General features: G+C 42.8%; 1 protein-coding gene across 3 annotated transcripts in view; it reads left to right on the forward strand.

The window, feature by feature from the left end:
• Positions 1-3,714: 3,714 nt before the first annotated feature.
• The window catches only part of ccdc50a (coiled-coil domain containing 50a), a 36,466-nt gene continuing 17,640 nt past the window's right edge, over positions 3,715-22,540 (forward strand). For all 3 annotated transcript variants that reach the window (XM_084308803.1, XM_084308801.1, XM_084308802.1), the window contains exons 1-4: positions 3,715-3,986; positions 11,673-11,735; positions 17,200-17,329; positions 21,957-22,047. In XM_084308803.1, the coding sequence (XP_084164929.1) occupies positions 3,938-3,986; positions 11,673-11,735; positions 17,200-17,329; positions 21,957-22,047 (333 nt within the window). In that variant the 5' untranslated portion in view covers positions 3,715-3,937. The remainder of the gene's footprint in view (positions 3,987-11,672; positions 11,736-17,199; positions 17,330-21,956; positions 22,048-22,540) is intronic.

Consider the following 22,540-nt stretch of genomic DNA (forward strand, 5'->3'; position numbering starts at 1 on the left):
TATGTAAGACCTATGATGTCCATATCGGTGGCCAAAGAGCAAAACCTCCTATCTGAATTTTTTTTGGGAGAAAACTAAAAATAAATTGTTGTTTTCCATCAATATGTTGATGTTTGTTAATCTGTTTATGTTAGGTGATTGTGTAGGTGTGTAGGTGCGTGAGTCCAAGTTTTCTCAGTAGTCTAATGGCAGAGGCCTGGGACATAATTGTCCTACTAACACACAGCTCAGACAACTAGCTATCTACTACTATCTACACACATCTAGAAATGGTGATATTGACTGGCCAGAATTATACAATGATAAAAATAGTTTTAAGTATTATTATTATTTATTATATATATATATATGAGAGAGAGAGAGAGTATTTATATAGTATATATAATTAGGTCTATTTTCTCAAATTTTATTGTTGGAATGGTTTTAAAATAACTTTCTTACAAGGATCAAAAACATTGAATAAAACCTAAAATACTGTAATTTGCTTGTTACGTTGTTAATGATTAATGTCCACCCACACTCTGGCTAGATCGGTGCCCTTCAAATTATGTTTTGCCCCTTAGACCTCCATGTCACAAGATCTGGGCAAAAAAAGGAACTACACCCAATTCAAGAATTCACACATTATTCCTACAGCACAGTCAAATATATTGTAACAGACGTAAAGTCTGAAGCTGCTTCACATTGAATTGGGAAGATGGTAAATATGACACTGAGACCACCCAGGTGAATGTTCTGAGTATACAGGTACATTTTCTGTTTCAGAACTGAGAATGCTACTGTAGAATAAAGCTCATTTGGGAATAAATAAAATAGAAAACAAACTTTCTGTGGGTCCACAAACGCAACCTACCACGTATTGCACAAGTCTGATTGATTGATTGAAAACTTTATTACAGAATGGGTACAATACAGTACGGCTCAATACAAACAACTACTAAGAGGATGCAGACCAGAAAAAGACTTTCGTCTTGTTTTACATCAGGGTCCTCCATTTTCAATTCATCAAGACATTTATGACAAACAAAACATACAAATATACAGTACTGTGTAAGAAAAAGAGATCATACATTTGTTTTGACATTTACCGGGGCCAGTTTCTAATTGCAGCCACCCGTAGGTGCTCTTTGAGAGCGGTTTTGAAGGAGGGTAGGGATTCACATTATTTTACGGCTGTGGGTAGGGCGTTTCACATTATTGTGGCATAATTGCTAAACGTGTTTAGTCCCTTGTTTGAGCCGAATCTGGGTTGTGGTCATGGTATTCACTGACCTTTGGGAAGTATTTTGACATGTAATGTACATAGGTATCTTAGTGGTGTAGTGTATCTTGTAGACCAGGCCCATTGCAAGTTGCTGTACTCTGTCGTCTACTCTAAGCCATCCTAGGTTGTCAAATGGGCAGGGGTAAGGTTGGTTTTATGACAAGAGTAAGGCCAAGCAGTAGTCTGACCAGTTTGTTCTGTGATGTTTGTAGCCTTGTTTTTAGGGCATTTGAGGTGCTTTGGTACCATGAGGTGCAAGCATAGTCATAGTACCCTTGAATGAGGACTAGTCCTGTTAGAGTCTTCAAGGTATTCTTGTTTACCAGAGAGGAGATCCGGTACAAGAATCTTGTTCGTTGGTTGACTTTTTTTATTACATTGGTTGCCATTTTGTCACAGGAAAGATTTGTCTCTAGGATGGAACCCAGGTAGGTAATTTCATTATTCCTTGTGACAATATTGTCACCCACTGTAACTTGCTGAGTTTGCTATTTGATCCAAAGAGAATGGATTCTGTTTTACCCAGGTGTAATGATAGTTTGTTATCAGCGAGCCAGGTGCAGATTCTGCCGAGTTCAGAGCTGAGGGCTTTTTCAACCTGCAACTTGTCCCTGTCAGAGACCAGCAGGGCTGAGTCATCCGCGAACAGGAACAAGTTGCAGTCACAAGCTGAGTCGTACTTCTCTGGATTTCTGTCTTTAGCAGAGAGGGTACCTCATGTTCACATGTATTGATTCAACTTCCCTGGGCAATATGGAAATAACACATTGTAATTCTTATTTGGGTGGCATTCCCCTTTTATCTATCTGCCATGTTGCGCTGGTTTACAGGCAGCGATTTGAAGGTTTTACAGCAGGGGGAGCAACTAGTCCATGCAATCATTATTAGCATAATCAGGACAGGAACTGTCATCAGTGGGTGTGCACGCAGTGTGTGTGTGTGTGTGTGGGGGGGGGGGGGGGGGTCGGTATGTGTGTGTGTGTGTGTGACTGTGTGCGTGTGTGTGTGTGTGTGTGTGCGTCTGTGTGTGTGTGTGTGCGTGCGTGTGTGTGACTGTGTGTGTGTGTGTGTGCGTGTGTGTGTGCATGCGTGCGTGCGTGTGTGTGCGTGTGTGTTACTATGTGTGTGTTAGTGCGAGTCCGGATAAATGCAGACAGTATGGCACGGCCGATTCTTTCCCTAATATGACATTAGTCAAATAAAACATTTTGAGCCCAAAAAGACTCCAAGAGGCATTCGTTTCTAGACTGGGGGTGAAACAGGGATGACCTGGGCCTGGGATGGGCCTGGTCTACAAGATACACTACTACACCACTAATATATCCATGTAGGCCCTACATGTCGAAATACTTCCCAAAGGTCAGTGAATACCCCGACCACAACACCAGAGGGAGTTCCACAAATCACGTTCAACCCAGATTCGGCTCAAACAAAGGACTAAACACGTTTCGCAATTATGCCACAATTATGTGGAACGCCCTACCCAGCTAGCCGTACTCCAATCATCATGCATTCATTATATCCACATGCGCTCTAATCAACATTCATTCATTTTACCCCCACACGCTTCTTTCACCCCTTCCAGTTTTTACGTCAAATGTATACTCTCTTTTCTGGACTCTTTTTGTATCACAAACAGCACTGTATTTGCAAATCTGGTATGTCATAAATGAATCTGTAAAAGTACTGTGTATCTGTATGTCATGTATGTCATATATGTCCTGATGAATTGAAAATGATGTAAACAAGACGAAAGTCTTTCTCTGGTCTGCATCCCCTTAACAATTGTGTGTATTGAGCTGTACTGTATTGTACCCATTCTGCAATCTGTTAATAAAGTTTTCAATCAATCAATCTATTCGGCACGGTGGTGTAGTGGTTAACACTGTCGCCTCACAGCAAGAAGGTCCAGGGTTCGATTCCCACTTGGGGACCAGGTTTCCATGATGCCAGGTACTCAGGTGGGGTATCTCCCAGGCCTTTCTGTGTGGAGTTTGCATGTTCTCCCCGTGCTCGCAAGGGTTTCCCCCCCGATAAGATAAACCCAATGGAAAAACATGCACAACAGATCGCTAACGCTGTGGCGTCCTTGACGAAGACGGACAGGAGCACTTGGATTGGACCCCGGGGCGCGGCTCACGTTGACGCCCTATCTGCTCCCGGCTGCCCATGGGGGGAAGGACAACGGGATGGGAAAAGTGCAGAGAGACATTTCATCGGCGACTCAGTGCATGTGTGTGTGTGTTCCTGTGGGTCGCCCATCTCGCGTGTGTGTGTTAAACTGCATGACAAATAAAGACTTCTAGTCTAACAATTATATTCCCCCTCCGCCCTCCCCCTCACGAGCTCCATGTAACGCGGAAGTGCAGTGGTCTCACGAGCTCCATGTAACGCGGAAGTGCAATGGTCGCAGGGAGAGAGGAAGGGAGGGTCAGTGGGAGGGATGCTACTAGCTCGAGTGGAGCAGCTGCTGCTAGGCTACAACTAGAGACGGTCGACAGGTCGTTACCGATACCAATAAAACAAAAAAGGGGCACCCAGCAGCACATGAACCATCAATCGGGTTTATGAGTAAAAAGGCGATCAATCAGAGAATACCGGGGCGACCTTCGGAAGAACTCGGAAGTGTAATTCAACGCGAACGATTTTTTTTGACACATTATCATCACGAACATGGCTGCATTTAGCATCGACAAGAATAATCTGCCTGGAGTAAAAGAGGGTAATGTGTGTTTGTTAGCTAACATCTGATCAAACTAACTTTAGCTATCCTGCATACTACTATAGCACGTTTTATTTACGTCCTGAGCTAACTTGTTATTGAATTGTATATGAATGTATGAACACAGGTGTCACTGTGTTAGCTATCAAACCTTGCTAGTTTGCGCCGACAGCACAGCAGCCCTACACTGGATTAGGGCTGTTGTTGTCATTGTGGCTAACGTTAACCCTTGGTGACCAACAATGCCATTATTCCATTATAGCCGATTAACCCGAACGTTGCATTCAGTTGTGTTCTAGTCATCATGAATGATGTTCCTGATGAATTGAAAATGGGGGACCCTGATGTAAACAAGACGAAAGTCTTTCTCTGGTCTGCATCCCCTTAACAATTGTGTGTATTGAGCTGTACTGTATTGTACCCATTCTGCAATCTGTTAATAAAGTTTTCAATCAATCAATCATGTGGCTTGTTAAACTGCTACAGATGATCACATGTAAATGCTGGCGTGGTTTAGCCCCAGGAACTGTGGCCAAGGTGCAGCATAGACACTCACTGAATGAGGTTCCAGTGAATGAATGAATGAATGAATGAATGAAAACTTTATTTAACAGATTGCAGAATGGGTACAATACAGTACGGCTCAATACATACAATTGTTAAGGGGATGCAGACCAAAGAAAGACGTTTGTCTTGTTTACATCAGAACTGTGTTCTAAGTTTCAAGTTTTGGTTTATTTGTCACATATGATGTATGGTGTGTGTGTGTGTGTATGGTACAACTGTATTGACATTCATCTCAACCAATCTGTAGTTTGCCCTTGGTCTGTTGACAAGTACTTTTGAGTCTACACAGTAGGCTACCATTCCCTATCTTCTATCTACTCATATCTTGGCCCAGACTCTGCAGCTCTGCATTGCCACTTAAGACATCCTTTGGAGCCGGGTTTTGGATGGGCTGCTATCTCTTTGTCGATGGAAAGCAAGGCCTCTTCCTGTGAGTGGGAAACAGCTGCTAAATGGAATGGAATGTATTGGATGCTGGTCTGGAAGAGTGCATGGAACGTGCCCGTCTCCAGGGATGACAGAGAGTTGTTGGAGACGTCAGCTTCCCCCCCTCACACTTGGAGCTTATTTTCCCACTTCATAGGCATAGATGACAAAGAGAGACATTTTAGCCTAACCCTTGACTTGAATTTGTGTCTGGAATTTGACCGGAATTTGTGTCCGGCTTGAATTGCTAAGCAAGCCTACGTTGTTAGGCAAGCTCTGCAAGTCCAGTAGTATTAACCAGACTAAAGCCAAGCTCTGCAAGTCCAGTAGTATTAACCAGACTAAAGCCAAGCTCTGCAAGTCCAGTAGTATTAACCAGACTAAAGCCAAGCTCTGCAAGTCCAGTAGTATTAACCAGACTAAAGCCAAGTTCTGCAAGTCCAGTAGTATTAACCAGACTAAAGCCAAGCTCTGCAAGTCCAGTAGTATTAACCAGACTAAAGCCAAGCTCTGCAAGTCCAGTAGTATTAACCAGACTAAAGTCAAGATCTGCAAGTCCAGTAGTATTAACCAGACTAAAGTCAAGCTCTGCAAGTCCAGTAGTATTAACCAGACTAAAGTCAAGCTCTGCAAGTCCAGTAGTATTAACCAGACTAAAGCCAAGCTCTGCAAGTCCAGTAGTATTAACCAGACTAAAGTCAAGCTCTGCAAGTCCAGTAGTATTAACCAGACTAAAGTCAAGCTCTGCAAGTCCAGTAGTATTAACCAGACTAAAGCCAAGCTCTGCAAGTCCAGTAGTATTAACCAGACTAAAGTCAAGCTCTGCAAGTCCAGTAGTATTAACCAGACTAAAGTCAAGCTCTGCAAGTCCAGTAGTATTAACCAGACTAAAGTCAAGCTCTGCAAGTCCAGTAGTATTAACCAGACTAAAGCCAAGCTCTGCAAGTCCAGTAGTATTAACCAGACTAAAGCCAAGCTCTGCAAGTCCAGTATTAACCAGACTAAAGTCAAGCTCTGCAAGTCCAGTAGTATTAACCAGACTAAAGCCAAGCTCTGCAAGTCCAGTAGTATTAACCAGACTAAAGTCAAGATCTGCAAGTCCAGTAGTATTATAACCAGACTAAAGGCTCAGGTTTCTTGCATAGGGACGCACCGATCTGACTTTTTCAGTCCTGATACCAATACCTGAGTGAGTACCGATCTGATCCATTACTTTTAATGAACAGTATAGACATGGACCATCATTTTAGCGTCTTCGACAAAAAATATTGAGATATACATTTTCTCCATTAGAGAGAGTTAAGGTGGGGAAAAAAGAGCAGCAAATCAAGTCACATTGCTTTGATTTCTGGCATATAAAGACGCGTTTCCTGGTATTGGGAAAATTCAATTTTAAATTCTGTATTGGTGCATCCCTATTCTTACATAAAGACATTAGGCATATGAGTGAAAAAACATGGTGCTAATTAAATCCTGTATTTGTCTGAGAGGGGGGGTGCCCCTCCTCTCTTCTCTTCTGCATCTGTTCCTCCCTCTCATTCATCAGTCATCCTTTCATCTGGTCTACCTCAGCCTCCCGCTTCTCCGCTTGTAGGGCCGAGGCCAACTCTGAGGAGCTGCCGCTCTTTCCACTACATCAACAACCGTGTCATCGTCACATAGAATAGAATAGAAGTACTTTATTAATCCAGAGGGACATTCAGCACTACATATCGCTCACAATAAACATTTAGGTTGTCAAAAATCGAAAATAAGAATAAAAATACAGTTAAGGATATTAGGATATACATTCTAAAATATGTATATACATTCTAAAATATTCAGCAAAATGTACAGTAAAAATGGAAAATGTAGATGTAAAATGTCCAGGAAGATATGCAAGAGTTTCTGTTACTGTTACATGTTTTAGTTAACTCTCTCTGCAGAACCCTCTCTCATATACACTAATAATACACACAAACGGCACCGTTGTGCCCTGCTCTTCGTTTTTAATTATGTATATATGGGTGAGGTAATCTCTGGGAGAGCCTCACTGCGAGGTTATGGAGGGTGGCTAGGCAGTAGGCTGCTTCATGTTTTAATGAAAACTGGAACGAGAGTAGTAAATACTGAGATAAATTGTAGCCTTAAGGCAATGTTAAATGTGCTCAACCTTAAAGCAATCTTTAATGTGCCTATAGCCAATGGGAATAACTTGGTCTTTTCAGAGGATTCATGCCAAGACTGCAACCATATTTTAACCCTGTTGAATTAGGACATCAAGCGCTGTCCAGCCACTTTACCAGCAGCACATTGGAACATGGATAATTACATATAATTATGGCTTTATATAATTTTTTTACCTTTTGAATGATTTCCATCCTATTTTTGCACAAAGACAAAGCCACTAACGTTCTAGATTGATAGGCTATGCTAAACAGAAGGGTGTTAAAACCTATTTTATACAGTGTACTGTATGAAACAGATGTCATCATAACGTTGCCTACAGTTCAGCTGTAGCTGTGATTACGTTCCCCTGGCTGCGCTGTTGTAGACCTGTCAGCGCTTTTAGACTGATGGAGGTTTAGTGCCTGATGGCAGATCCAGTCGTCCCCTATATCTGCTTCAGCAAATCAATTCAATGGGATGTGTGTCGATGCAGACAGGTTTTTAAGACAGAGGCCCGCTCTCTATAAGCCCTGCTGTCGGACGGATTTACACAGTGCTTTCTCCCTCCTTTGCGTGTCGGGGTTTCAGGAGGCTAAGTAGTGACAAGAGGCTAACCCCATGCTTCTGTGATTATCATGTTGACGTCATCGCGTCGTCACTTCACAGTTTTAAGTTTTGTTTGTTACATATATGTAAAAAAAAAAAAAAAAACATTGGTCCTCAATCTCGAACATGTTCGTAAGTACCTTTTGTAAATATCTAGGTAAAAAGTTTATACTAACAAATTTACAAAAATCCTCTGGGTTCCTGAACGTGTGAAACGGTCTCCGTAAGTGGCCAAAATCATCACAGCTGGGTTTCCATGAATGAACAACGTCACTCATTCTTAAATTGGAAGCACGTTCTTCTTCTTGTACACCCGAATTTGCATACAGGCACGCCCCGCCAACTCCTTATAAGGTGAAGGAGGCATGTGCAAAACAGCGAGAGGGTCAGCATTGCATCTGCACCGTGCTGAGTATTGACCCATTCAACAGGTGGCACGGAAGCGATTTGCGACTGATCTCAAAATGAGATTAGATTCAAATTTATTGTCATTATACAGCACAATTATATTATAATTATAATACAACATCCAACCAGAGTGCAAATGTAACAGTAAAGTGCAATTGTAACATACAATGCCCAGGTGATTAAACTGGGTATAAAATATATAATACTACTGAGTAATTGTGCGTTTTATTTGGGCCAGGATGGCCGCAAACGCTTCCATCACCACCACGGTACTCTCCTGTCTGTTAGCGAACCTCTCCAGGCTGTTGGCGACAATGGCGACCCTCTCCAGGCTGTTAAGGGCAAGGCCCTCCCATAGTCGAGCAGACTGTACACAGAGCAACTCCGCGGAGGTCCGCGCGGACTCAAAGGGAGTCAAAGCAGACCCACAGCAGAGTCCAAAGTGCGAAGCTCCTATTTTCTGACGCGCGGACGTCCGCTGAGATCAAAAGCTCAAAGAGTCCGCGCGGACCTCCGCAGAGTTGCTCTGTGTACAGTCTGCTCGACTATGGGAGGGCCTTTAGCGACCCTCTCCAGGCTGTTAGCAACCCTCTCCTGGCTGTCCAGCATCGCCTGGACCGTGTTGCCACGGGCACGTGTGGCACCGCTGGTGGACGGGTGGCAGCGGGTGTACTTGCTGTATGATGACAATACATTTGAATAATCAAATTTGTTGCCCCTCGTCCACCAGCGCTGCCACGCGTATTCTCTGACATATTACTGAAGTGATGTGTTTAGTTCTTGAGAGAAATTGTAAACTATCTATTTAATAATAGTGACAACATCAAGTAAATCAAATCCGTGTTTAAAAGGCTTTATTCATCCATGCAATTAATCGCTGTCGGACTTCGACAGCAGTCTGTTGTCAGGGCAAGATGAGCAGTGGAATGTTGGGCCGGGGGCATCGCTTGTGGACGGGGGGGCTGAGGGGCACTGCTGGTGGACGGAGGGCAGCCTGACCGTCCACTAGCAGTGCCACGCGTGCCCATGGCAACATGATCCAGGCGATGCTGGACAGCCAGGAGAGGGTCGCGGGGGTGATGGAAGCGCTTGTTGGAATGTTTCTTCAGCAATGTCAAAAAATACAAATAAAACCAACAATAAATAATATCAGTGAGTCTAGTCCACTATAGCTACATCCACACGATTGGGTTCAGTTCTTATTTATTGATTATTATTTTCGGACATGGTTCGTTAAGTCATGACTATATGTAAAACGTGATTGTTAATGATACACATATTGTCGTATTTATTATCATTATAATTATTTAATTCCGCGGATGTCTACAATTGAAGTGACGCAATCCCCAAGGACTTCTCCCACAGACAGCTGTTATAAACTCGGGTGCATGCCAATACATCGAGACATAAATAATCATTTATTATCATTATAATAGTTTAATTCCACATATTTCTGTAGAATCGAAGTGACACAATCCCCAAGGACTTCTCCCAAAGACAGCTTTTGAAAATACGGGCGCACACCGGTCTGTCCGACTTGCGTCCGATTTACAACTGCCTTTTTGAGTTCCTAAATCTTACAACGAATTTACAATACGAAGCCGTTCGAGAATGCCGAATAAGTTCGTAAATCGAGTTATGAAGGAATTCCTTGGTAACTTTCACGCAAGTCCGTTTGAGAATGTGAAAGTGAAATGCTTGATTCTGTATGACCCTCCTGAGATTGTGCTTCATACAGTAAAAGACCAAACACTACAAAATATACAAAACTAAAATGTACAAACATGAGGTAGAAGAGGTTGTGCAAATGTGAAAGAATAAATAGATAAAATACGGTGTAATGTTTAAAAAGTGTAATTCTCGTGCACATATTTGTCATCATTCAGCCTTAATCGCTGTCGCTGTCAGAGCAACTGTTTATGGACCTATATTTTCTTCCTGGGCTTGCATAATTTATGCTGCTTGTCTTTCTCATTGGGTTCTGATTGGCAGCGAGTGCCAAGACACTGCCGCTATCTGAGGTGTGGGTGTGGGTGTGTGTGAGTGTGAGAGAAACATCCACCCGTTAAGCCCATTACACATATCCTCTTTGGTCCTCCACAGTAACTCATCCTTTTTCTAAGCACTGTCCCATCAAGTCAAGTCAAGAGTTTTATTTGTCACGGCATACAAGTATACAATGAAATGCGGGGGGTCTTGCCCGCAACGATGTGCATAATACAATAGTAATATATAATAAGAATCCAATAGAACGACATTGTGCAATAAAACAAATAAACAAAGTAGGGCATATTGGTATATGTACATGAGTTATTTACAGAGCATGGAAGGACATGCTAGGTCCTGTGGTAGTGCAATACACTGTTAGCTTCGCATGAGGCACTGGGTCTTTATGTACACTGTTATACATGCTATATTATACAATCTCAAGTTATACTATACTATTCTTAAAGTGACCTTTCCTTTTGTAAAGTGACCATAAGTGTGAGCGTGTGCAATGGGCGGCTACGTGGCGTAGTGGGCAAGGCGCTCGCCACGAATGCGGAGACGCTGGGCTCGCCTGTTCGCTCCACATTGCTTTCAGTTTAGCTGGTCGTTCATACTAATACACATTGGCCGTATTAGGGGGTGGGAAACTGATGGGTGGGGATCGGGCGTTGTGGACAGCGACTCCTACAGGTCGGTTGGTGCGCCTGCGCAGTAGAATCAGGAAGTGTTGGGGGCAGCGTGAGCCTCCCACGCGTTACTCCTCGCCACTGAGGGATCGAGCTGCGCAGGTGAAAAGATGCGACTGCTGTTACCTCAAGTACCGGAGGGGACTTGTGCTATGTATGACTTAGTCCACATTGCAGCCGGCTTGTGGGAGGCAAGAAACAGCGTTTGTGACAGGGGGGGGGGGGGTTGAATTGGATGATACGAAATTGGGATGGGAGAAAATATAGAAAAATGGGAGAAAAAGTGGATAAAAAAAAAAGTGTGAGCGTGTGCAGCATCATCATGAGTGTGTGTGTGTGTGTGTGTGCGCTCATGTTAAAGTGGCTGCTAGTGTGTGAGCGTGTACAGTGTGTGTGTTGTGTGTGTGCTCATGTATGCTTGTGTGTGGAGAGTAATTAGTCAGTAAATCATTAGTCAGTAATAGGCCTCAGTCAACAACTGGCTCAAACGCAGATCTAGTTTGTTTGTGTTACTGAGCCCTCTTATGCAATTTCATTCTGGGGCATTGAGTCTTACGAAAAACATCAAACTTTATTTAGGCTAGGCTAGTTTCCTGGCGGAATGAGGATGCATACTGAACAATAGTTTCACTTCATGTTTTTTCAAATAAAATAAACCTTTCCTGATTTGGTTATCCTGTGTGTAAGAATCATGTCTAGCCTTTATCCAAACCCAGATGGCCCAGTACCCTCAGTTAAAATCAAGAGTATTTGTTGTCAAATTACCCAGGATTATTGTTCTTAATAGTCTTAATACTTCAGTCTTAACCAGTCTTAACACTTCAGTCTTAACCTTGTGTCTGTCTCCTTTCCACAGTGTGCAGAGACTTTGCGGTGCTGGAAGACCACTGCCTGGCGCACAACCTCCAGGAACAAGAGAGTGAGTAGACTACGGTTAACACCACACCACTGAACTGAGATCAGCTCCAACCGCTTAATCCCAATGGTTGTCTGGGCTGTCCCTGAATGATTTCTCTGTTGGGACAGGGTCGTCAACACTGCGATCTCTTCACTAGGTCGAGGAAAGGCTTGGTTCCCTTTGATGAGTCCTGTTGTAATCAAGAGGATACAATTCAGACAGTTTCGGCCCATTCCTGTTTCTCGAGAGTGTGCTTCATGCACCGTAGAGCGCATTCACTTCTAACCAGAGAATGCAGGAAAAACAAGTTTTCACATCCTTTTGAATGGGCGCAGTGCATTTGGGCTTTCACATTTGTTGCCGCATGGCTTGGCCAAAAAACAAACGTATCGGCGAGCAGCGAGAAAGCAGAACTAGAATAAACGTTTGCCATAACGCAACCCCCTCCCCACGCTGCATTGGCCAATCATGTAACCTGGGGATCAGAGTGGAAGACGCCCATGGGAAGAGGAACCGTATTCCTATTATTTACCATGCTAGCTGACTGTGTAGCGTTCTAGCTGTGTAGCATTGTAGCTGTATATCATTCTAGCTGTGTAGCATTCTAGCTGTATATCATTCTAGCTGTGTAGCGTTCTAGTCGTGTAGCGTTCTAGTCGTGTAGCGTTCTAGTCATGTAGCATTCTAGCTGTGAGAAACTGTGAAGATGGAAGAGAGACTGATTGCAGCTGTGATGAGCTATCCAGATTCCAGAGCGGTACGAGATGATTTAAGACGCCCACGGGAGGAAGAGCCCTGTTCACTGACACTGTTTACAGAGACAGAGCAGTACCCACTGTATGGAGGAATTAGACGATGCACAGAGAGAGACAGACATGTACGGACATGAGACTGTACAACATGGATCTGATCTTTTCAGATTGGAAAGTGAAATAGCTGTTTACAGTGGTCATAAAATAATTCTTTGTCTTGCCTGTCATTCGGGAGGTCAAACGTATGATGTATGATGTAAACAAATATTAAGCTATTTAATAATAGCATGACGTCACACAAACGGCCCATGTAGTGACGCAGGGCAGGCGCACGGTGCCGTGGCCAGGTGCCACGTCCTCTGATTGGAGGTGAATGTGTCCTCGGTGTTGTCGTCGTACCTGCGTCAAAGCAATTATGAAATGGCTCCGTAGCGGGCCAGACTACCTCACGCGCTGCCACCCCACTGCATTCCCATTAAATAACACAAACCATCAAATGTTTTTATCGTGCGTCAGAGGAGTCGAGTTGAGTCACGTTGTACTTTATTAATCTCCCTCTCCGCACGTCAAGAAAAAAAACGTGCGGAGAGGGAGAGGGAGGGAGGGCGAGAGAGAGGATCGTGATTGATAAAATGACAGACTAGGAAGAGAGGCAGATGTCACCCAGTGATAATCTCAGTGCGGATTAGGCTCCGATTTGGCTGTGATGGATTTGGTTTGGGGGCGCACTTGGCCTGGCCTAGCCTTTGTCCTGAACTCTATGAAGGTCTGCCCATGGCCCTGCCCTGTCTCCTCAGCTGCCACACTGACTCATCTGTCTTCAGCTGCTTATCTGTTGGTCTCACCGTTGACCCTAAAGGTCACCCAGATGTCCCCTAAACACGCTGCCATCTCGTGTTTTCTCTGACTTTCTCTTTTTAAATCCTGAGTAAATGTTGCGTGCAAAACCCTTCCCATGGCTGTGTCATCTCGACGATGTCATTAAGGGTACAGGGTCTCTCTCAGAGCTGTGTCACCTCGACGATGTCATTAAGGGTACAGGTCAGTCTCTCAGAGCTGTGTCACCTCGACGATGTCATTAAGGGTACAGGTCAGTCTCTCAGAGCTGTGTCACCTCGACGATGTCATTAAGGGTACAGGTCAGTCTCTCAGAGCTTCAACATATTTGGTCCCCAAATGGTCCCAACCTACGGTTTTTATTTGTCTTGAACTGAAGAAGAACCGTCCCAAATCCAGACCTGCCAACCTGTAAGCATTTTGACATCAAAGTATGCTGGTACCCTTTGTCACTCAGAAATATGCAAAAAGCTGGCGACATCTTGTGAGTTTGACCAATTGTGCAGCAACGTTACTCAAGTCTACACCAACGAACGTCTAAAGACAAAAAAGAAAGAAGAGGAGTTCGACCAATCATACAAGGTGTTGCTTAAACAGATTTCCGTTTAATATAAAGGGCGAGCGGGTGGGGTGGGTATTGAGAGAGAGCTTGTGTTTTGCACGCATTATTAATAATAATAAACCTTATTTGTATAGCACCTTTCATACATGAATTGCAGCTCAAAGTGCTTCACAGCAGCAAAAAAAAAAAAGAGAGAAGGGCATAAAATGAGCACAAAATTGGCAGATCAAGAGCAATGCATAAAGTGCAGACATAAAATAAGTATATCAAAATAGAACATTAGGTTAAATCACATAGTTCTTCACATAAGCGCTTCCTGAAATTGGGGAAATTCCTGAATTTCCCCAAGGGAATCAATAAAGGAATATCTTATATCTTATCTTAGGATCTAACATCCCAATAGGCCTCTTTGTTGTTTATGGTTAGATCAATTGTAAAATAGACAGTAATAAAATAGCAAAATAGAGTAGACAGAGCCTGCCAACCTTATAATAATAATAATAATAATAATAATAATAATAATATATTACATTTGTAGGTGCGCTTTATATTTGTGGAACAAATCTCAAAGCGCTACAGTGTAGAAGAACATAAACTAATAAGATAGTTAAAGTAAGTAGGGCTAAAACTAGTAAAAGAGTAAAAAGAACATGAAATGTGAAGACTAAAACTAGTAAGATAATATAAAATAAGAAGGGCTAAAACTAGTAAAAGAGTAAAACATAAAATGTGTGGGGCTAAAACTAGATACAAATCAACAAAAGGCTCTATTAAAAAGATGTGTTTTGAGGCCCTTTTTAAAAGCATTTAAAAGTCTGTGGTGCTCTCTGATCAGGGAGAGCATTCCACAGACTGGGCCCGGATGAGACTGCAAGATGGAGGAAGAGAGAATGCAGTAAGGGGCTAAGAGAAGAGATGGGCCAGAGGAAACAACATACATCTGCTAGGGCTGCACGATTAATCGTTTTTTAATCGAAATCGCGATTTGGAATGATGCAATTATCAAATCGCCAAGCCTGCAATCTTTTTTTTTTTTTTTTTTTTTTTTTTAATTAATTTAACCAGGAAGTCCCATTGAGATACAAGATCTCCTTTGCAAGGTAGACCTGGCCAAGATGACAGCAATAACATTTGCAATACATCACACAGCAATAAAATGTGCGATACATCACACAAGAACATAATAAATGTGCATGTATAAATCAAATCAAATCAAATCAAATCAAATCAAATTAATTTTGCAGTTGGGACCCGACTACAGAAAGCAGCAACATTCTTCTTGTAAATTTTTTTTTAAATATGTTATAATCGCATCGCAAATCGCAATCGCAATATCTGTCAGAATAATCGCAATTAGATTATTTCCCAAAATCGTGCAGCCAAGTCAATGTTAGGGTTTTAATAGGGCTGAATTATATCTGCTGTATTGGATTGATGTGTTTAGGCTCTGATCGTGACTTGAATTGACTTTATTTGAATTGAGAGTGTGACACTATAATACTATAATAATAATAATAATAACACGATATGAAGCTCAGGCTTTCACACATTTTATTTTCTGTGGTTATTTCCTTGAGAAAAACTGGAGATAACTTTGGGTGGGACATCATAACCTTATAATAATCTTAACGATAAGATAATCTTAAACTGTGGACCTGGTGGTCATCAGGCTGTCTGTAGCCCACTAAATTATCCTATTTGCTTATTTACTATTTACTATTCGACTTCACTACAATTGTTTTGTTATGACTACATGGACTTAGGCACATGGACTTAGGCTAGGTTACTACTTGAGGCATTTGAATTACCAGGGGAAAATATACACTGCTTGTGACTTTGCCATATGTATGTACTGGTACAGCATGCAATACATGATCATGCTTCTTCATAGCTTGTAAATCACCTATTGGTAGTAGCCTGATGGTTGAGGAACGGAGTGTTTTTGTCAGTGTGGAATTGGCCAAGTCTTGAGTACCGCTGGTCTGGAGTATTTAAACTTGACGGCTGCATTAGAGAACAGCAGTAATGGTTACGCGTGGAGTGGTGTTGAAATCCCATAATTATCGGTTGTGTGCTTCGACAAGGTGCACTCTAAGCCTTTCCTCAAGGTTGATAGGCCTGCAAATCCACTAAAAGTGGGTTGTATACAAATTGAGCCTTTTTGTTTTATTTACCATCCCTGGATCGTCCCTATATAACCTATGTTTTACTGCTGTCATAGACACTATATTTATTGCCGCCGAGGACGAGCGCTGTCTCTCCGTTGGCCGTAAACCAACAGAGATTACACACTCTACTCTTCCCCAGGTCAGGAGCTAGAATCAGAACGATAGCGGACCTCGTCAATGTTGTGTCTGTAGAGAAATCAAGAGTGTCATAAAGTCCTCTTGCTTGACTTTAATTTCCTCAGGAGAGAACCGGTGTTGCTGTCTAACCAACCTGCCATCGGATGAGCGATAGGCCCCCACGTCTCTCGTCCTTTTTGACGTCCCTTTGACGTCCCTTTGACGTCATATTTCCTCCTCAATTCTTCTCGTGAGATGTCGTAAAAACTTGCACAATTGATCAGTGTGTCTTCCGAATAAAAATCAATATCAACCCCTCAGGTTTTTTTTTTATATCATCAACCCACCGCGTCCGTGACGCACATCCCCCCCCCCCCCCCCCCCCCGTTTCCTCCGTGGCAATCTAGGAGCAGGAACTTTATGGAGCCCCTCCGGAGTAAATTGTGGGATGTAATTTGCTCCTTTTCGCACCAAAGGTAGGAAGCGTGATCGATAGCCAGGTGAAGCGGAGCTGAGTGAGTGACTGATGCGCCCGGCGTGGCCCCGGGACGGGACGGGGAGTGTGTCAGCACGCAGGGATTTATGGCCTGTTATGGCCCCGGCACGTGCCGACACCCAGCCTTGGGAACGGCGGCGTGCGTCGTGAAGGAGTCATTTCTCAGTGACTGAGGCCGCACTCTGTGCATCTCCAGACTGGAAAGATGTTGTTTTTGTTTTCTGTCCTTGATGGAGTAGACATCATAAACAACTCTCCTCTCTCGGACGGGCGACGATGTGTTTTCTATAAACATCGATGCGTTTCTATAAATATACTCCTCTCTCCGCTGACCTCGCACGGCTCTTTTTCTCTGCTAAAGTGTGACGCACAAGAGGCACTAAAATAAACGGGGCTCTTCGTGAAGTGTCCTCAGCTCGCTTGACCTGAGGAGGTCCTTTAAGGTCTCTCTGTGTGTGTACACCGTCTAGAACTTGTAAGTCGCTTTGGATAAAAGCGTCGGCTAAATGACTAAATGTAAACGTCTAAGAGGGGTGTGTGTTTGTGTTTGCAGTCGAGAGCCACTTGGCGTCTAACGTCCATAAGAGCCGTCTGGTGCAGCAAGACCTGCAGGTGGCCAAGAAGCTGCAGGAAGAGGAGGACAAGAGGGCCAAGGACCAGAACAAGAAGCAGCACAGGGACCTGTGGGTAACACACACACACTAGGGATGGGCATTGATTTTCGAATATAAGAATAGTCGTATATATATATATTTTTTTTTAAATCCATTAGTTTACGCAAATATAGTTTTGTCTCAAAATAAATATTTTCCCCTTGTTTTTACCGGCACCTACACTGTGTAGTGTATTGAGCGGGGAACCTATTAACTGTTAACACCGCTGAACCAACGGTATGCTAGGTACAGGTAGCTAGCATAACAGTCAGTTAGAATGTGGGGAACAGAAAAGAAATATGAAGAAAGAGAGACCAGAGATGTCACACGGTAGCAGCAATGTTTTGTACGTTTGCCGTGTTTTTTCACTAAGTTCACACATTTCAATCATCAGTGATGAAATGTTCAGAATGAATGCTGTTGTCAACAATGTAACTTTCATAATTAATGCTTTTGTTCCTGGAAATAATGTTAGCCTGCTGTGACTCGCACATATCTAGCTGTTTGCAATGACAGAATTCAGCTAGCTCTCTTTTGATTATGTCATGTTTGCTATTAAGTAAAAAATTGCATGTAAATTTAACAGAAGTGGGATTTTTTAAGTAATGGAATAGTTCCCACTGACTATCGAATAGCAATTCTGTGAGTTTTGCCCATCCCTACTCAACACAACACTAGGGTTGGGCGACAATTTTATATGATAGTTTAACATCTTTCAATGGGATCATATCACGATGACATGATGATGTCATTGCACACTATTCTTTCATCTAAATTAAACATTTTAAATAACAACGATCATATTAACTCACATTTTGGCTCGGTGTCACACTTTACATTATCACGCAGGTCAATGCGACGAACAGCAGTCGGATTATTTATCAGGTGATTTTTGCATTATGTGATCATCTGAAAAGAATTCCAGATGAGATTATCATTAATGAATTACCGGTAGGTTCATATCGCCCCGGGCCTGGATGTAACTATACACCCGTCCCGTCTGCTGCCAACACTTCATCACAGCACCCTGTCACGCGCCATGTGTCACTATGGAAACCCACAAACGGGCAGTTTTGATGAATATGCTCCCAATATGCTCTCCCAAGTCTAGTAAAATATATAATAATAATTAAAAGAAATGCATTTAAAATAAAATAAAAGACATTATAAGTAAATATTTATTATCAGTGAGAGTAGTGTTCCAAAAATAAGCCACAAATATACACAGACACACACACACACACACACACACACACCACACACACAGACGGGAGCACCAGTAGCAGGCCGGCACCCCCAACAGGGAGGCCAGATGCTCCACTGTCGATGTAGGCAGGCCAGCGCCGCTCTGCATGCTGGGAGCTGCTGCCATCCGCTGCACTCTTGCCAGTGCCACCTCACACACAGACTCGCTATCAAACTCACCATATTTGCAATAAAGAAAGCCATTTGCTGTAATTTCCTGCAACGTAAAACATAATTTCAATAAAATGGCAAACACAAGGGTAAATTCCAAATAAGTTATTTATTTAAGTACAGTGTATAAGGTTACAGTGTATAAGGTTTAACGTAAACACACACATACACTTACAGTGGAACTGAGGACAGAGTACGAGGACTGTCTCACTTCGCCCAAGATTTGGCTCAACCCTTCAGTTTCAGTTTTTTCCTTTTTTAAAGGACATTGATAAAGATTTCTGTAAATGTGTCAGTTTTAGCCAGCTGGCTAATTCGCAACTGTAGTCCTTTTGGCAAGATGTTATGAGACCGACAATACACCTAGAACAGAAACATTAAAAGTACAACACAGTATTTACAACATAATCCAACATAATAATAAAAGCAATAATAAAATACACAATGAACTGATTAAAAGTGATTACATGTTTGATTGGTTAATAACCAGGTATTGAGTTTTTTTGTAAAGGTGTGGTAGGTAGCACAGTGTCTTATTTCAGTTGGTAGGGTGTTCCAGAACTGTGTGGCTCTGACTACAAAACAGGACTGACTGAAGGAGCTGGACCTGAACACTCCTTTCGGGAGTGTTTTGGAATGTTTTCTCCGGATTCTATTTTAGTTCAGTTCTCAAAGTTTCTCATCTTGCGGGTGAGATCGTACACCTGTATCGCATGAAGTCAGACGACGAACTGTTATTGATAAAGTGCGGGTGGAACACGGTTCAGTCTCTCTGGTACCTTGCTTCTAATGAGAGCACTACACACGCATGCACGTCCACATACACACTAGGGGTGGAGGGGGGGGGGGGGGGGGGGGGGGGGGTCAATAGAGCAATTCCTCAAGGTATTATGTGTGCCGATATTATATAGATACAGTGACACCAAGTATCGATATTAAACAAATAAATTAAATGTTTGCTTAAAAATCCCAAAAATCTAACCCTGACTAACCTTACTGTCATGCACTTGTCCTAATAAACTAACCTACACTGTAACACGCAACACTTTGATGAACATTGTTACTCAGCTGATAGAGTTGTACCCTTCTTGCTGTCTTGTCGTACAGAACTTGTAAGTCGCTTTGGATAAAAGCGTCAGCTAAATGTAAATGTAAATGTAAATGCAATAAAAACTATTGGAATGAGGCGAACAGACTTTATCTTATTGGATAAAACAGATGATGTCTATATATTATTTTTATATAAAAATGTTCCTGTTGGGAACATAATTTGCAGTTGAAAAAAGGTAATAAATTGCAATATATATCGTGATATTACAATATCGCGTCTCTGCTATCGTGATAATATTGTATCGTGGGGCCTCTGGTTATTCCCACCCCTAACACACACACACACACACCTCGGTGTCTCGCGCCCTCCAGTCAGATGGTGTAGTCGACACATTCCTGGAGGACACAGGGGAGCCCGCAGAGGCAGGAGGTGTTCAGTACATCACAACAGACCAGGGGACTCGCACCTTGAGAGTAGACACTCTATCCCCTGCACAACAAGCTTTGCATAGATCTGGTATCTCGTATCAAAACTAGCTCCGAGCGAGTCGGTGGTGCCTTTGTTCACCGTTCCGCCGTGCTCTGACATAACACGCTTATTCCATGTTTCATGTTGTGTAGATATTCTTGATTGTTATGGCTATGATGTATTCCTCAAGGTATTATGTGTGCCGATATTATATAGATACAGTGACACCAAGTATCGATATTAAACAAATAAATTAAATGTTTGCTTAAAAATCCCAAAAATCTAACCCTGACTAACCTTACTGTCATGCACTTGTCCTAATAAACTAACCTACACTGTAACACGCAACACTTTGATGAACATTGTTACTCAGCTGATAGAGTTGTACCCTTCTTGCTGTCTTGTCGTACAGAACTTGTAAGTCGCTTTGGATAAAAGCGTCAGCTAAATGTAAATGTAAATGTAAATGCAATAAAAACTATTGGAATGAGGCGAACAGACTTTATCTTATTGGATAAAACAGATGATGTCTATATATTATTTTTATATAAAAATGTTCCTGTTGGGAACATAATTTGCAGTTGAAAAAAGGTAATAAATTGCAATATATATCGTGATATTACAATATCGCGTCTCTGCTATCGTGATAATATTGTATCGTGGGGCCTCTGGTTATTCCCACCCCTAACACACACACACACACACCTCGGTGTCTCGCGCCCTCCAGTCAGATGGTGTAGTCGACACATTCCTGGAGGACACAGGGGAGCCCGCAGAGGCAGGAGGTGTTCAGTACATCACAACAGACCAGGGGACTCGCACCTTGAGAGTAGACACTCTATCCCCTGCACAACAAGCTTTGCATAGATCTGGTATCTCGTATCAAAACTAGCTCCGAGCGAGTCGGTGGTGCCTTTGTTCACCGTTCCGCCGTGCTCTGACATAACACGCTTATTCCATGTTTCATGTTGTGTAGATATTCTTGATTGTTATGGCTATGATGTATTGCAGTATGTTGTTTTAACTAAGCCTCTCCTTCGTAGAGGGTTCATGCGGTCATAGAAAATATGGAAAGTGTTGGAATGGCACTACCGTTAAAACCAGTGCCTGTAAGATAATAGTGTAATGGTGAATTGTTATGTTATTTGTACAGCTTATTGGACATGTTTCATAGCTCTGTGTTAAAATACATAATTATTCTCTTACAGACTAGTTCATATGGGTCAACTAGTATAACGATCAAAGACACTAGGGCGACAGTCTGCCGGATGTTCTTAAAACAACCCCAAGGGCCACAGGACAGTTTGACTTCGATATGACATTTCCAAGTAAATCACATCTTGTTCTTTTCTTGTTTAATCTTGACTCCAGTCTTGTGTTAGACAAGATAAAACCCCTAACTCATCTTTTGTTTTTTAATTATTCATCTTTGTTTTCATTTGTCATTCCCAGTTGGTATTTAATTGTAAGTCTGACCAGGGCTCTTTCTCATTTCCTGGTCAGACGCTTGTGTACACTTGTCTCTGATTTGTAACTGAGAACTTTTTCTGTGATCACTGTGTTAATTTTTTTTACAATCGACTCATCTGAATTCCTACACTGTCTTGACTCATTTAGAATATTCCACAACAATAGTTACACCTGTTGTTTATCTGTTATTAACCCTGTATTACTGCCCACCCACCCCCTCCCTCTCTCTACAAACATACACACACACATTAGTGAGCGCCAGGATAATGAGATCGCCCAGGAGATTCAGGAAGAACTGGTCCGACAGGCGGAGTGGGAGAGACAGCAGGAGGAGAAAGATGAGGTAAGAAAGGCACACAAACCAACTGCATCCACCCGTCACTCTCCACCCGCCACTCTCCACCCGCCACTCTCCACCTGTCACTCTCCACCCGCCACTCTCCACCCGCCACTCTCCACCCGCCACTCTCCACCCGTCACTCTCCACCCATCACTCTCCACCCGCCACTCTCCACCCGTCACTCTCCACCCGTCACTCTCCACCCATCACTCTCCACCCGCCACTCTCCACCCGCCACTCTCCACCCGTCACTCTCCACCCATCACTCTCTACCCGTCACTCTCCACCCGTCACTCTCCACCCATCACTCTCTGTGTCTACTGGCACTTTCACATCCGAAACTGCTCCATTGTCCTGTGGCGTGCCCCAGGGTTCTGTGCTGGCTCCTACTCCTGTTTGCACTTTACATGCTCCCCCTGGGAGTAATCATTAGTCAATTCAAAGAGGTCTCTTATCATTTCTACGCTGACGATATCCAATTATATGTCTCTTTCAA

Source organism: Notolepis coatsorum (genome assembly GCF_963971535.1).
Source record: "Notolepis coatsorum genome assembly, chromosome: 2".
NCBI lineage: Eukaryota > Metazoa > Chordata > Actinopteri > Aulopiformes > Paralepididae > Notolepis > Notolepis coatsorum.